The sequence below is a fragment of the Triturus cristatus genome, chromosome 8, assembly GCF_964204655.1.
Source record: "Triturus cristatus chromosome 8, aTriCri1.1, whole genome shotgun sequence".
Classification (NCBI taxonomy): domain Eukaryota; kingdom Metazoa; phylum Chordata; class Amphibia; order Caudata; family Salamandridae; genus Triturus; species Triturus cristatus.
In genome coordinates, this window is record NC_140591.1 from 1,179,676,609 (window position 1) to 1,179,692,197 (window position 15,589).

The 15,589-nt window shown below is 42.1% G+C and overlaps 1 protein-coding gene across 5 annotated transcripts in view; it reads left to right on the top strand.

Moving 5' to 3' along the window:
- RGN (regucalcin) overlaps positions 1-15,589 on the top strand; it is a 92,406-nt gene that overhangs the window by 42,815 nt on the left and 34,002 nt on the right. For all 5 annotated transcript variants that reach the window (XM_085622851.1, XM_085622850.1, XM_085622848.1 and 2 more), the window contains 3 exons: positions 4,135-4,300; positions 9,152-9,334; positions 13,300-13,515. In XM_085622851.1, coding sequence (XP_085478977.1) covers positions 4,138-4,300; positions 9,152-9,334; positions 13,300-13,515 — 562 coding nt within the window. In that variant the 5' untranslated portion in view covers positions 4,135-4,137. The remainder of the gene's footprint in view (positions 1-4,134; positions 4,301-9,151; positions 9,335-13,299; positions 13,516-15,589) is intronic.

The window sequence follows — 15,589 nt, forward strand, 5'->3', positions numbered from 1 at the left end:
TTTGTTTTCAAAATCTGGTCATATTAATATAGCCTTATAGCCCGCCGTAGCGGCCTATACCGGCTATTAAAGGCCCGCTGCAGCGTTAAAGGACCGAGCCGAAGGCGAGGGCCTTTAACAAGGGAGCGGTACTTTAATAGCCGGTATACCCCTGTTACGAAGGGCTATAAGGCTATTGGAACATTCTGCCACTAGAGGGCAGAATGTTGTAACAAATAAAACAAAGCCTTCAGGGAGCGCGAGGGGATTCAAATCCCCTCAGGCTCCCTGAAGCCTTTGTTCACAGCCACAGCTGTGAACAAAGAAACATTGGAATGTTGAAGCTCCGGGCTTATACCAGCCATTATAAGCCCGGAGCACTCCATTGTTTTCAATGGAGCTACCAACATTCCAATGTTCTAATAAAAGGTAATTAGTATTTTTATGTGCATTTTATTTGTATTGTGCGTAATGTATATCTTAATTTTTTCTAGGCGCTCTTGAGAGAGGCAACAAACAGGGTTAGAAATATTGTAAGGCAAACATGTCACCTAAACGTTTTTGCCCGAGTACTGTAGCTAATTCCTAGTCGATCTTGATAACATTGGCCACATTTGTTCTTGACGAATATTTAAAAAGGAAATACAAAGTCAAAGGCAGCAAAGAGGGGAGAAAGGGCCGGTGTAAGTTGCTTTCGAAATTAGATCAGAGGAACTTGGGATGAGCGAGCTGCAGATGTCCGAGCAAGCGAGTCTCAGTTTTCTGAGGCAAGCAGGCTCACTCCACCACCTGAGCTAGTGCAGAAAGTGACATTCAAGGAAAAGGTCAACAAATGTTCCTTAGGAATGTCTGCCTGTTTGTGTATGTTTAAATGTATTTGGGCACTGTTGTATACCTTTGTGTCATGTGTGGCGCGGTGTTATCACAAGTGTGCGCATGTGTAGACATATGTGTTTTTGGGAGTCGCTGTTTTGGTGTCAGTATCTGTCTCTGGCCAATCTGTGTATGTTGCTGCTCACTTCTGGGTCTCACAGTCACATCAGTAATGTCTAGCAGTGAAAACGTAAATTAAGAGCTTGAAAAGCAGGGTAGTGGCTGAAGACTTTGTTTGGCACAGAGTAGATCTCCTTTCTAGGGTAGATCTCCTTTCTAGTGGTAGATCTCCTTTCATTTCTAGGTGTCTGGGTTAAATCTAGTGGAAGCCTAGTCTAGTAAACTCAGCTATAACCAGAGTGCTATATTGTGGTCTTCATTACACATACTGTTCAGTTCCCTGGTGACACAGAAACTGGCTCACGCGTTGGTGGTCTCAGTTGCTAGTTAGTCAATAAACCAATCTGGTAAAAAAAAAACACTTTCTTGCCAACGGAGGTGAGCTCGATAGATTTGATGCCCATTAATGGTTTAGGGATTATGGTACTGTCAATTTCAGAACTGTATCTCCTTGTAAAAAATCCAGGTTGTAGTTGTGCCACCTTAGTACTTAGTAAGTGTTTTATGTCAGCTAATTACAACAATGAAACAGTATACATACAAAAAACAGTATAAAAGAAAAAAAAGCTTTGCGAACACAGCATCTATCACTAGCATCAGTGTTAAAGTCAGTCAATTAATCAGGTGTCTTCTAAAGTGCGACCACTCACCCGTGAGGGTCTCAAGGCACTGGGTAGTGTGGGGGGCTGGATCTGCGGTTCAGTCGAAGGGCCAGGTCTTGAGGTCCTTCCAGCATTGTGGCAGCGATGGTGATTGCTTGAGGTGCAGAGGCAGGGAGTTCCAGGTCTTCACGGTGGGAGGGGGGAGGATCTTCCTCCAGCCGTGGTCTTGCAGGTCTGTGGGATAGTGGCCAGGGCCAGGTGGGCAGAGCGGAGATGTCTTGTGGGAATGTGGAAGGAGTGGCGGTGGTTAAGGTATGCAGGTCTGGTGTTGTGGAGGGTTTTGTATGCGTGCGGGAGGAGCTTGAAGGTAGTTCTTTTGTTGATAGGTAGCCAGTGAAGATCTCTCAGGTGGCCGGTGTTGTGGCTGCGGCGTAGGATGTTCAGGATGAGTCTGGCAGAGGCGTTCTGGATGTTCTAAAATGTCTTTAGGAGTTTCTGTTTGGTGCTGGTGCAGAGTGTGTTGCCGTAGTCCAGTCTCCTGCTGATTAGTGTATGGGTGACCATTTTTCTGGACTTGGTGGGAATCCGCTTGAAGATCTTACAAAGCAGGCAGAGCATGTGAAAGCAGGAGGACGAAACGGCGTTGGTTTGGCGGTTCATTGAGAGTGAGGAGTCCAGGATGATGCTGAGGTTTTGTGTGTGGCTGGTGGGTGTGGGGGGGTTCTGAGTGCTGCGTCCACCAGGAGTCGTCCCAGGCAGAGCGGGTGGAGTCCAGGATGAGGACTTCAGTCTTGTCTGAGTTAAACTTGAGGCAGCTGTCCTTCATCCAGGTGGCGACTGTCTTCATCCCGTTGTGGAAGTTGCTCTTGGTGGCTGTGGATTCGTCTGTGAGGGAGAGAATCAGCTGGGCTTCATCAGCATAGGAGACGATGTTGAGTCTGTGGTTTCTGACGATGGCTGCAAGCGAGACCATGTAGATGTTGAAGAAGGTGGGGCTCAGAGAGGAGCCCTGAGGCACTCCACAGCTGATCTCTGTAGGTTCTGAGTTGAACGGTGGAAGTCCGACTCTCTGTGCTCAGCCGGTGAGGAAGGAGCGGATCCATTCTAGGGCTATGTCGTGGATGCCGGCGTCGTGAATTCTTGCACAGAGGGTGTGGTGGGAGACGGTGTTGCAGGCGGCTGAGAGGTCCAGTAGGATGAGGGCAGTAGTTTTGCCTTGGTCGAGGAGGGTGCGGATGTCGTCATAGCGGCGAAGAGAGCGGTCTCGGTGCTGTGGTTGCTTCTAAAGCCTGATTGGTTGAGGTCCAGGATGTGGTTCATTTAGATGAACTCAGTGAGTTGGGCGTTGATGACTTTCTCAATGGCTTTGGCTGGGAAGGGGAGCAGAGAGATGGGTCTAAAGTTCTTGAGGTCCGTCGGGTTGGCAGAGAGTTTCTTCAGCAGGGGGTTGATCTCTGCGTGTTTCCAGTCTTCAGGGAAGGTGGTGGACTCGATGGAACAGTTGATGGTGTGGCAGAATTTGGGTGCGATGCAGGTGCCGGCGCTGTTGAAGATGTGGTGAGAGCAGAGATCGGAGGGGGCTCCACAGTGGATGCTCTTCATGTTCCTGAGGGTGTCATCAGTGGTGAGGGTGGTCCATTTGGGCAAAGTCTGCTTGGGTCTAGAGCCATTGGGTGTGGTGGTTGCGGGTGGGTTGGGTGGGTGTTGGGTTGAGAAGCTGTCGTAGATCTCCTTGATCTTGAGGTGGAAGAAGGTGGCAAAAACAATTGCTGCAGCAGGCAAATCTGGTGAAAGTTGGTGCATTCAAGTTAATAAATTACGGTCAAAGTCACCATCCGGGACTTAATCCTGCCTGGACTGGCATGTATTATACACTGTTCAGAGACAGTGCAGCGTAAAATAATCTATGGTAGACAATATTGAGTGATGCGTAAACCATACGCGAAACATCCATTTTCATATATTTAATGTCCTAGTATCTTTCTAGAGCGACACGGTGCACACTGCAGATAGAGCCGCAGTCGCTATCTGAATAATCAGAAATCCCCAAGCACTAATCAGAGATCTGATGGGGCAGGATAGCTCCAGTCCAGTTCTTGTGATCATGGTAGGTCGGTCTCTTTGGATCTTCAGGAGGAGAGAGTAAGTGACTCCAGAAGAATCTCCCCGATGACGTGAAATGAATTGATTGTGCGCTATACTGTAAACTACAGCATTCCTTTTGTTTACATAGGTTTATGATTTGTCCATCGTTGGATGTGAAGTTCGATATGTAAATAGCCGAACAGAAACACCATGGCACCTTAAAACTTCGGATTGTACAGATTACAAAGCGGATTTAACATATATATCATGTGCACTAAGCATAAATTAGTATTTAAGAAACTTGATTGCTGATAAGTTGTTGCCATTTAACACATCAATTTTCGTAATTAAAAATGAACCTTCTATAAGATTCTAATTCATACATAAAAATGCATGATTTTCAGGAAGGGGTGAGGCATGGATTTAAAGTACATACCAGATAGCATTTTACTCATGCGCTATTTTTTTCTTTCAGACTATGTCGTCGATTAAAATTGAACACGTTGTTCACGAGAAGTATCGCATCGGCGAGTCCCCGGTCTGGGAGGAGAAGGAAGGTGCACTCCTGTATGTGGATATCACAGGGCAGAAAGTCTGTCGATGGAACCCACAAACCAACCAAGTGCAGAGCATAGCAGTGGGTAAGTTTATGTTGACCATTCATAAAAGTCAATGGAATATATTTGAAACATCATCAATTGTTAATTTATTGGTCAAAGCAAGCATGGAAAGTCCTTTAGGAGAACAATGATATTAATTCCATACATTGTTAGTTGGTCTTATTGTCAATTTACGGAGACTCATTTCGGACAACCTAAAATTAGACAAAATGGTATAAGAAGGCACCAAGAGATAGAATGTTGCACAAGCTAACAGGGTTAATAGAATCTTATCTACGCTTTAATAGTATAAATCAATGTTTTTTTGAAGACTTCTTCTCTTTTGATGCTCATTCCTCTCCACCATGAAGAAAACTAACTATGCAGTGTCTGAAACGTAATATCAAAGTTTGACATTTGGAGTGGAACTTTGTCGACTAAACAGAAAGGGGTAATCTGCACTGCAAAGATGTGATCAGACACAAAACAACTCTAAATCACACTCAAACCCTCGCAAAAACAGGTTACTTACATGGTAATTAACATACGTACCTTTACCATGTCACTTGTAAAAAACCTGCAGGTTGTAAGGTTTACACTTAGATTTGCAATAATGTTTCAGCTTTCTCGTGTATATTCACAAGAAGCTGTCTTTCAAAAGAGATCAGATACATCATAAAGTCATACTTGGTACATATCTAGGCAGCTATGTCTTCAGGGCAGGATTGAAGTTATTAACATTTTATAAATATTGCACGTTACAATCTACTTCGGCATATTAGCCAATATTTAACAATGGCTAAACAAAGAGAATCCCAGAAATATCGCTGCCTTTAACCATAGGGTATTCCAATATGGTGAAGTGCCACCTTACTAAAACGAACTTCTTTTTCTTCAAGAAAGTGAAAAAGCAAATGTATGCCTTGATATCTTCCAGGAATGAGAGATTAATCATCCAGTGGAAGAAATGTGATCTCCAGTTAGAAAAATACCATAACGCGGGGAATTAACACTTTCAAAGAGAAGCAAATATCTTATACTTGAATGATAAAATCTTCACGTAGGAAATATATTTTATACTATTTCCACATGGATGTGATGGCTATAAGTCCTGTATATTTTATTATAAGAAAAGCATAATAACACAAAAGAAAACTTAAACATCTTATCATACTGGGTAGACTCATTAAGACGGTCAAACTACTAAAAACAAGAACAAAAAGTATTACCCCACATTTGGGCATACCCATCTCACTTAGGGCGACACACTAAAGTATACAAATATGTGATGGATGGAATGCTTGAGTTAATCTCACCCACTGGTAATTACTCGGGCTGCATCCCAATCCTTTGTTATTTTGCACACCATGCCACCTCAGTTTGAACCCAGCCATACGCACATCAGTTTTGACCTAGCTCTAATGGAAACAGTCCAGCCCGAACTGCCAGGCCAGGTCCTTCCTGAACCAGAATACAAGAAACCAGGACCGTCTTTGCCTCATTTAGGGCCATCAGCCAGTTATAACTTGGTTTCATTGACACAGAGTGCCCGGGACCCACATCTGGACATCCCTGACCCACTTAGTGCGACACACTAAAGTATACAAACAAGTTATGGATTTAATCCTTGAATTAATCTCAACCACTGGTAATTGCTCAAGCCACATCCCAATCCATCGTTATTTTGCACACTATGCCACCTCATGGACCCAGACAAATGCAATTCAATCTTCACCCAAACTGCCGGGCCAGGTCCTCCCTGAACCACAGCACAAGCAACCCAGCACCAGTTTCACCCTAGTTATCAGAAATCTGGGCACTCCAAAGGACATGAATAAAAGGGGAAAACTCAGAACAACCCATCTTGACCAAATGGTAAAAAGGAATTTGAAATAAGATTAACCAGTCCAGCACTCTAACTTCACACCCATTTTTTCCCGATGTTTAACAAGATCTCATGGTTGACCATGCCAATTGATGAAAAACAGTCCAGTTGTAGGAGAAAACAGGCACCATAGGGACCTTAGCATCCAGCACCAAATTTCAAATTAAATCCTAGATATTTTATAGAGTGTACTTTTTCCTTAAGAAAGGATTTCATTAGAGCATCCTCAGGCCTTCACGGGTACACAAAGTTTGTGGCTTTGTGACATGAAGAGGCCAGCTCAACTTAAACATGTTTTGCCGACTTGTACTCTGTGTGTAACAAGGAGCATTATTTAATCTTAGCAATAATTTGTCCTTAGTTGCTTATTTCTTTGAGAGAAGATTTGGTGAGAACAATAGTTTTACTACATTTTAATTCTTGAACTAAAATGTATACATTTGTTAATGATTACTTATCAGTCAAATATAATTACTTAGATTTATTCCCAATTTTGAAAATTCTTTGTATATAGTAAGTGTTTATACATAGGGTTCCACATTCTAACATTATGCTGTAACTAAAGATTGTTTTTAAAAGGAGGATTGTTACTACATTGAATCTTTTGTCTGGTATCTTTTACAAAAGCAGAGGTCTTTTGTAATTGGTGATGTGCAAAATCTCAATTATATCTTGGGTTCTATTAACAATATTGGTGTTTGATTTTGGTGTTGTGGCAGGCATCCATTATGGTTACAGATTAATGGTAGCTATTGCCTGTAGCCACGGGTTGGGTACAAAATGAACAATGTACTGGTCAAAGCCAGGCCTCCAAAATATGACTTATATTTGCTACAACTAAAGCCGTGCTTCGCAAATAAGAAACATACGATCCAAACCTTTGCGGGCTGTGAATATTGGAAAGATTAGACCACCCACCTAATCATGTCAGACCATCATCAGTTACATTTCTGGTGTTTGATATAGTACAGATAGATTTAAAGGCAAGGAGCAGTGGAGAGCTTTACAGGGAATGGTTATATTGTATCTAGGTAGATGCGTCACTTTGTAAAGCTCTGCACTACATTATATCTGTGACAGGTAAATGTATGCAGGGTGGGCGTTCCGGTGCAGAAAAGATTTCACTGCGATACTTCTATGACGCCACTGCGTCTAATCCTTACGCCTGCCTCACAGCAGGAGTAAGACTGATGCATGGCCCTTTCATATGGGGTTTTCCCTATGTGAAAGGACACATTGCTGGAGAGGCGTCTGTTTTCAGACACATCCCAGCAATGTGCCACTTTTGCCCCTACAGATAGGTCCGGAATAATGACGGATCTGTAAACTCTTGCAACATGGAGCGCTGTACAGTAAATACGGCACATCCATGGTGTCGCAAGGCGGGAGCACTGAAAAGTGTTGCATCGCTGTTTTCATGCAGCGATGCAACGCTTTTCATAAATGAGGCTGTGTGTGTTTCTTTCAGAGTGCTACAGGATCTGGGAAGTGCGTTTTATAGTGTCTATGTTGCCCATGCATTTAATAGTGTCTATTCTCTGGAAAAGTACGAAAGCAAAACAAGCGTTACTCCCTCGCATGAGCCTTTCACGAGAGAGGGCTCACCAACGAAGGGAGAAGATACATGTAGAATTGATGTACTTCGATAACACAGCAAAGTACATCCATTAGCACCAGGATCTTAAAGAACACAGAAAAACGGTGCATACAGCACCCTTACCTGACCAGGAACCAAACGCCATGAATAACGAATAATCGGCAGCTCTGTCTGCCAAGTTTCTGAATAGATCCGGAATTGTCATGTATCAATTAAACATATAGATATAATTTTCTTTCAAATATCTGTAGGCTCTCAGAGGTGTAGATGGCTCTTAAGAGAAGTAGGAAAAACACAGCTATTCAATCCAATAATGTATAAGAAAGGGTTCAATTATGCTGCCCTTTAATCACTCTTTTAATGATAACGTCTAGGTATATAAACACAAGTAAAGCTTTATACCCAACACAAAAAAATACATTTGTGCGCACACCAGGCTGCACCCGAACATTGCAGCGATAAAGAGCTGCAACGAGTAAAGGGACTTGTACCTAATTTCCTGCATAAGAAGCCTACAAAAGACAGATGCAGCTTCCTTTTCTGAGAAATATTTGTTGCATAAAAATGCCAAACTGATCTTTGAGTGGTCCAGAATAGCATTAGGCATACCAAGGGAAGTCTTCTTGTACAACGGGTGAAATCAATCATATACACCTATAACCTAATTTCTGATTAGATCATTGAAAACATTATGTGGAAAACATGTATGGCACGAAATTCAGTTTGCTGATGAGAAGACAGAATGCACAGAATATTGAGTTAAGAACATTAAGGCTAAGAAATATACTGTATCAAAAGGTCTCCAGAAATGTGTATGTGTGCTTTAGCTAGCTGTCCCTTATACCCTTGCGGGAGATACCCTTGATATGTCAGTACAATGGAGGGGTCGGGAGTATGTCCGCTGCAGGCTGCTATTCTGGGCGAGTGTCTTCTAGGCCCGCCCACCCATAGCCAACTGGCCAATCTCTGAGTGCGGCACTGGAATATAACCTAGTATGACCTGCTCCAAAGTGGGAGGTCTCACCAACACCCCTCTTAATATGCACATGAGGTGGCATATTTTTCTCTGTGGACCAAATGGCCTGCATCCACTGAACTCTAAATAAGTCTTAAAGTTTTGTTTGTTATAAGAAGCTGGTAATTCTATCCATGCCATATGCAAAATACATTATTGTACTCTGCAATACTTACTCCGAACGTTACTTATTTGCAAGGTACCTGTTAGGCCTTCATAGGATTGCTACTGTACCTGGCATACCAAACTCTGACTCAATGAACCAAGAGCATAGATATCTTTCCTACAAGAAAATATGTTAAATTTATTATATATATTTGTATACGCACCGCTATTGGCTTAGCTTATACTGCATTGTGTAATGACACTGTATGTTATCTCTTACTCTATCTGTAGATGCTCCCATTGGCTCAGTGGCCCTCCGGAAGTCCGGCGGATATGTTGTCGCTGTGGGGAGGCGGTTTGGCAGTCTCAGTTGGGAAGACCATTCAGTAACAACCCTTGCCAACATTGACGAGGATAAACCCAACAACAGGTTTAATGACGGCAAAGTTGACCCCCAGGGAAGGTTTTTCGCAGGTACAATTCGGATATATCGCTGCACTTTGTCATGATTATTTTGTTGATGCAGTTCTGCAAATAGGCCTATACCTTGTGGTGTTATACCCAAGCACACACAGTTCCACAAACATAACATCTATGGGCCCGATTCACCAAAGTAATCTGATTCAAAATCCTAACTTTATGACTTTCAGTATTCACAAAAGGCATTTAGGAGTAGTAAAGTTAGGATTCCTAACTTTACTACTCCTAAATGCTTTGTAAATATCGAAAGTCATAAAGTTAGGATTTTGTCTCAGTTAAACTTAAGTTTTGGTCTTAAAATCCTAACTTTACGACTTCCGGTATTCACAAAGGGCAATTAGGAGTAGTAAAGTTAGGACTCCTAACTTTACTACCCCTAAATAAACTTTGTGAATACTGAAAGTCATAAAGTTAGGATTTTGTCTCGGATTACTTTTGTGAATCGGGCCCTACCTTTTTTTACTGTCACTACCACTTTGACATCTACAGTGTCAACATTTTCACCAAGACCAATCTCAATACAAGTAACTTCATGCAGGTGCTTTCCAGGCGTGGGTTCTTCCAAAAGTATATAATCACCATTTAACACTCCATTCAGGGAGAGGAGGTAATCCCAAACCTGTTGGTAATGGAGCAGTCACATTTCCCCCTCTCCACACTTGCTTATAGTGCTTCACCTATCTTTCATTCCGTTTGTATTAAGAAATCAGTTGTTTGTACGACTGTTTTAGCTTTTGTGGTTTAACCACTTTGGCTACCATATAGTGCCTTAAAAACTCCAATGGTGGATTTCTGATTGCTTAGCCCTAATTAAATCCATGGTGTGGTGCCTTGCCTAGACGACTTGCACCACAGGATTACCAAACACCTGCACTCACCATGTATGTCCCTCTTTCTTCTGTTTATTGCTGACATCAGCACTAAGTACAAAACTTTAGGTATTCATATTTTTTATGTGCAAACACCTGATAACAGCAAAATCTACGTCAAAGATAGAGGCCTGTTCTCCTGAAAGTCTAAGCTGTCCACCCATAACATTTCTTTCAGACCAAAAACTGAGCAAAGTGATTACTCTTGTCAGGAATATCCGGGGAAATGGTCCCCAGCACACTGTTTCAATGTATTCTTACTGCTGTTTTATTGAAGCCATTACTAGCTTTCATTGAATCCTGTCTTGATGATCTGGGATTAGCTAGGCCATCCACACTCCCCATATTTGATTCCAAGACTACAAGCCAAATATGTGTTGGCGTATTCGGTTGTACCAAAGTTAAATCTACCTTTATTTGTCTTTACCCCATGGTCGTCAACTTGTCATGTAAACCCCGTCCTGATGATCTGACTCTACATTCCTTCATAACTTTGACTCCTGGCTTTCATGTCACCTTTTTTTATACCTCACTATCCAAGGTTGGTTTACGTAAGCATGATCGCGTCTCATCTGTGATCTTATGCACCTACTGCACACCGCTCTTACACTTGAAGTGACCTGGTGTACTCTCAACAAAAATGTAAACAAAATGAATACATTGCCCTCCTTTCAACTTTGCTGAATTCGTACTATGTCTGTGGTCTGTGATCAGTGGCCGTGCAACGGTAGGGAGGAGCGTTGCAACATGCTTTCGATGGGCAGGCCGCTTATCATAGATCCTATGGCTGTGTGGGCTCCCATCGGCGTCCTGAGCTGTTGGCTCACCTACTTATGACCAGTCTTCTAGAACCCTCTGACTGCTGGTAGCAGGGAGGATGCCAGAGATGATAGTTGTGGATGAAGTAGTATAAAACATACTCTGAACTTTTCCGTTCTGTGTGATCTCTGTTTTCTGCATGCGTCTCATTTTTGCAACGAGCTGCGAAAATCAGTTCTTTCAATCTCAACACAGCTACAGCTGTGGTTTGAAGAGTTTAGCAGTCGGTGGGATCTTCAAGGGCCAAAGTCATCTTCTATTAAAATTAGTACCATTGAGTACGGTAACCATAAACATCTGTTATTCAGCGCCAAGATACCCTTATGGATGAACGTGCGCTTTACAAATACAAATGTTATGTTATGTTATGTTATTTTATGTTATGTTATGTGCATTGAAAAGAACCTGCCAGTATCTGGATGCGGTGTGAATATTGGGGCCATTTCCTGTGCTCTTCGATTGCATCTGCCGACTGTGAGTCTTGGCTGATCTGTGGGAGGCCCCCGCTGCAGGATACAGCTACAATGTGACACCAGCCCCAAAACGATTAGCATTTGCGTTCCAACAGTGTATACGTAGCGTTCCAACCAGGTTAGACTTCAGCGTAGCACCAGTTTAAACAACAAGCGAGAAGTATTTTCAGCCAATAGTAATGAAGTTACGTCATCAAGTGACAGGCCTTCATATGTTGGTTACAAGGACACAGTGACATTAAAAGCGTAAAAATGGACGACGATTCACAAAAATGTTAGGGGTAGTGGAAGAGACATCATATGGCCTTAGACTCCGTGGCATCACAGGAAGTGACATTAGCACACCTTTAACCATGAATTTTACACACCACTGAGAGAGAGCACTACTGTGGTCACACAGAAACGCTTCCCATGTAAGGCACATGGCCATTGACCACTGTTTCAATCAAGCACTCCCGCACTGTGCACCATACTATCCATCCACTAATGTGCTTCGGCTCCTCATCAGGTATACGAAATGCTATGTAATTGCAATTACAATCAAATATTGCTTAACCTATATTAAAATTACAAAATGGATTAATAATCCTACCACAGAACGTGCACACATTATGATGTCTAATTTGACTTTTCTTGCCACATTGCATAATTTGATTTTCCATTGCTATATAATGTCAATAACCTCTCATAGAAGGCATTAAAACCTCACACATGAGCAAACTAGAAATATGAAAACATCACAAATAGGCAAAGTGAATATTTGGCAATTGTGTAGTGCTGAAGGAGGCAACATAATTGAAACCTAGAGTAAATGGAAAAAGTAAAAAGAAAGCACTAATAGATGGCTGTCTTAACTCTTAATAGTTCTACCCCCAGCTCCCATCTCTGGGCCTTGGTTCTGGCCACCCCCTAGGATCCTCCCATGAGTATATTACTGTTGAAACTCCTTCCTTTCTGTAGGAGTATTCCAAGTACCTCTCCCTATTGGCATGTAGGATGTGTGCTGTGGTATGGAAAGTGGTGTTTTGAGCACTCCTACATCATTATGATTTGTGGCGTTAGCAGTTTGCCATTGGCCCTTGTCAATTTCATGACTGCGTTCATTCTCCTCTAATTTCTCCACCACTTCCGCTTGAATCAATAAGGTTTGGCTTTAGAAGTGAAGGTAAAAGTGAGAAATTCACCTCAAATGCTTGTGAATATCCACAAAGTTATGAATGTTTAATTCATCTCATTTACCTTATGTATCGCTGAACACTTCTCTAACCCTTCCTATGGAACGTCCACACATGTCGATGGCACCCGAATCCACATAGATGATAACACCACATATGTAACATACATGTGTAACTTACACCATTATGCTTTTGTGAATCACTGCTAAGTCAGTCATGTGTCAGAAGTAAGGACACAGCTGTGGGAATTGGTTCCCATAGTTTTTAATTATTTTTTTTGATTTATAATAGCATGTTTAGCATTTGTGTGCTTGTTTCAAACATGTTTCATGCATCGTATTTGAATTCGTTTTTTTTTATTTGACTAGTTAGTCTGATTATTGTAGGTCCTATGCACTTAATGATTTCAAAAGCACTAACATTGTAGTAACTGGACGTAGATTCATAAAGCTTTTCTTCTGTGAAGAAGTGTAACTTATTCCCAGAAATTCAGGAGTACATCACTCCAAAGTCAGCAGTAAGTCCACTTACTCACAGAAAATAATGAGTGGATGGGATCCTAGATCTCTGATAGGTTCAAAACCATTTTTAGTCAATTGTAATCCATTGTGTTCTTTTTTCAGGTACAATGTCACAGGAGATCCGACCGGCTGTGGTTGAGAGAAACCAGGGATCCCTCTACACCCTATTCGCCGATCATTCAGTGGTGAAAAACTTTGACCAAGTGGACATTTCCAATGGATTGGATTGGTCCCTTGACCACAAGACCTTCTTTTACATAGACAGCCTTTCCTACAATGTGGATGCCTTTGACTACGATGTGACAACCGCCAACATTTGTATGCAACTTTCTTATAAAGAGAGCCTTGTAAATTAATTTTAGAAGATGTTAACGTATATCATGTTGGAGACTAAGAATAATATAAAAATTGCCTTGACATGGCCATCAATACCTTACCTGCAGACATGGACACCCTTAGGTTATAGCTTTGAAACCTGACTGGTTTAACTTAGCTCTTTATGATTTCAAAGGTGATAAACAGAGCACCATGATGTTGGAAATTAACAGAACCACTGTTATTACAATACATAGAATATGGTTGTTAGAATATTGTCTAAGACAAATAATGTATCCTAAATATCATTACAAAAATATCACCCTATTTTAGTTAATAATCGAAAATCTACTCCCAATGGAAGTTTTGTAAATGATATTTAAGATCCAGTATTTATGTCAGAGCGATTTTCTGTAGACAGTATTCTGACATACAACCCAATAAGAGACGTTGATGATTTCGTGCTATAAAGGATGTAGTTATCATGAAGTTATCATCAAAGTAGCCCTTTAGTTATAATCAGAGCAGAAGTAGTACAGACTGTAACTATTTAGATTGCCCAGCACATAGCTGAGAAAACACTTCTTCAAAACACCAATAAACATATAGTGACCACATATGTTATAAGTTGTAATCAAGAAGTCACAACTAAATGTGACATTGTAGGCGAAAAAGGGATAAGATCATATGGCTGCAGCTTGCACTCTGGGCTGTTTTTTCAACCAGAAAATGCTTCCTGGTCTGAACCGTACCTGTATCGTCCTTTCGAATCATGCCCGATCTTGGGCATTTATACACTGTAAGGGCGATATGCATCAAGGGGTTGCGCCACTTTTAGACTACGAAACGTGGTGCAAAAGCGACGCAACCCTTAAGATGTGATTTATCAAGGCATGCAAGGCATCTTGTGTGGCCCTGAGTGGCTTGATAAATCCGGAGTAATGCAACGCAGCGCAAACCACTATGTTGCTTTACTCTTCCCCAGGGAGGCATTCCATGGGTGGTGCATGGGTGTTCCCATGCAAAACCCATGGATTTTGATGCATTCCCAGAGTTACCATTACTGGTAGACCTGGGAATGCACCAAAATGCTTCGCCTTCCCAGGGGAGTTGTAACAAGGAGACATATGATTCTTTCTCCTTGTTTTTTCCTCTTTGTATGTGTGCTGCATTATGCAGCACATGTAGAAAGATGAAAATGCCTCAGGGAATTGTTTTTGTGCAGCAAGGTGGCCCTTCCTGCACATAAACAATCCTGCTTACAATGCAGCCACCCTTGCACCATGATGCAAGAGTGCCTGCGTTGGTGCTAAGCATCACATTGTACGCCAGCACTCAGGAAAAGGCCGGAATGCACCGTATTGTATTGTGCTTAAGGTGGTTGGCTGCACTGTGTCACTTAATGATAAATATGGCCCTAAGTCGGGGAATGAACCCTTCTCCAGCCTTGCAATGCCTGTATCTATAACAGGTTAGGAATGGTCTCTTCATCCCACTGCAATGTCCATCAATAGAGACAGTGAGTGCAGAGCATTCAGGGAGGAAAAGGTAGGAAGGGAACAAGGAGATGGTGAATGGTGATAGGAGGCAAGGTAGTACTTAAATATACTGGAATGCTAAGAAGGAGGGGTTGCCTGTGTGATTTCAAGGGAGGGAGAGAGGGAAGTGGTGTGGGAATGTGAACGGACACTAGAGCACTCATTACAAGTTGGTCAGAATTTGGTGGGGTATAAATACTATAACCCCAAGGAGAGGTTTCCCCCATATGTGGTAAATACCCACTTTTCTGAGACTTTAACAAGAAAATGAGGCAAGACCTGCAGAATTGGGCCCAGATTCACTAACACTTTATGCCATGGTTTTGTCCCAAAAGTGATGCAAACTGGCACAAATTGTTACATTGGGCTTTCCAGCACAAAACTTGTTTAGCACTGGAAAGTAGCCCTATGGAATGCAAAGTAGCACTGTGCGATACTTTGTGCTACTTTGCATCATCACAGGGCTTAACATTGGGTGGGCTGTGCAACCACCCAAGGTTTCTGATGCAAAGACCTAGCTACTAAAAAAGGTAAGAATA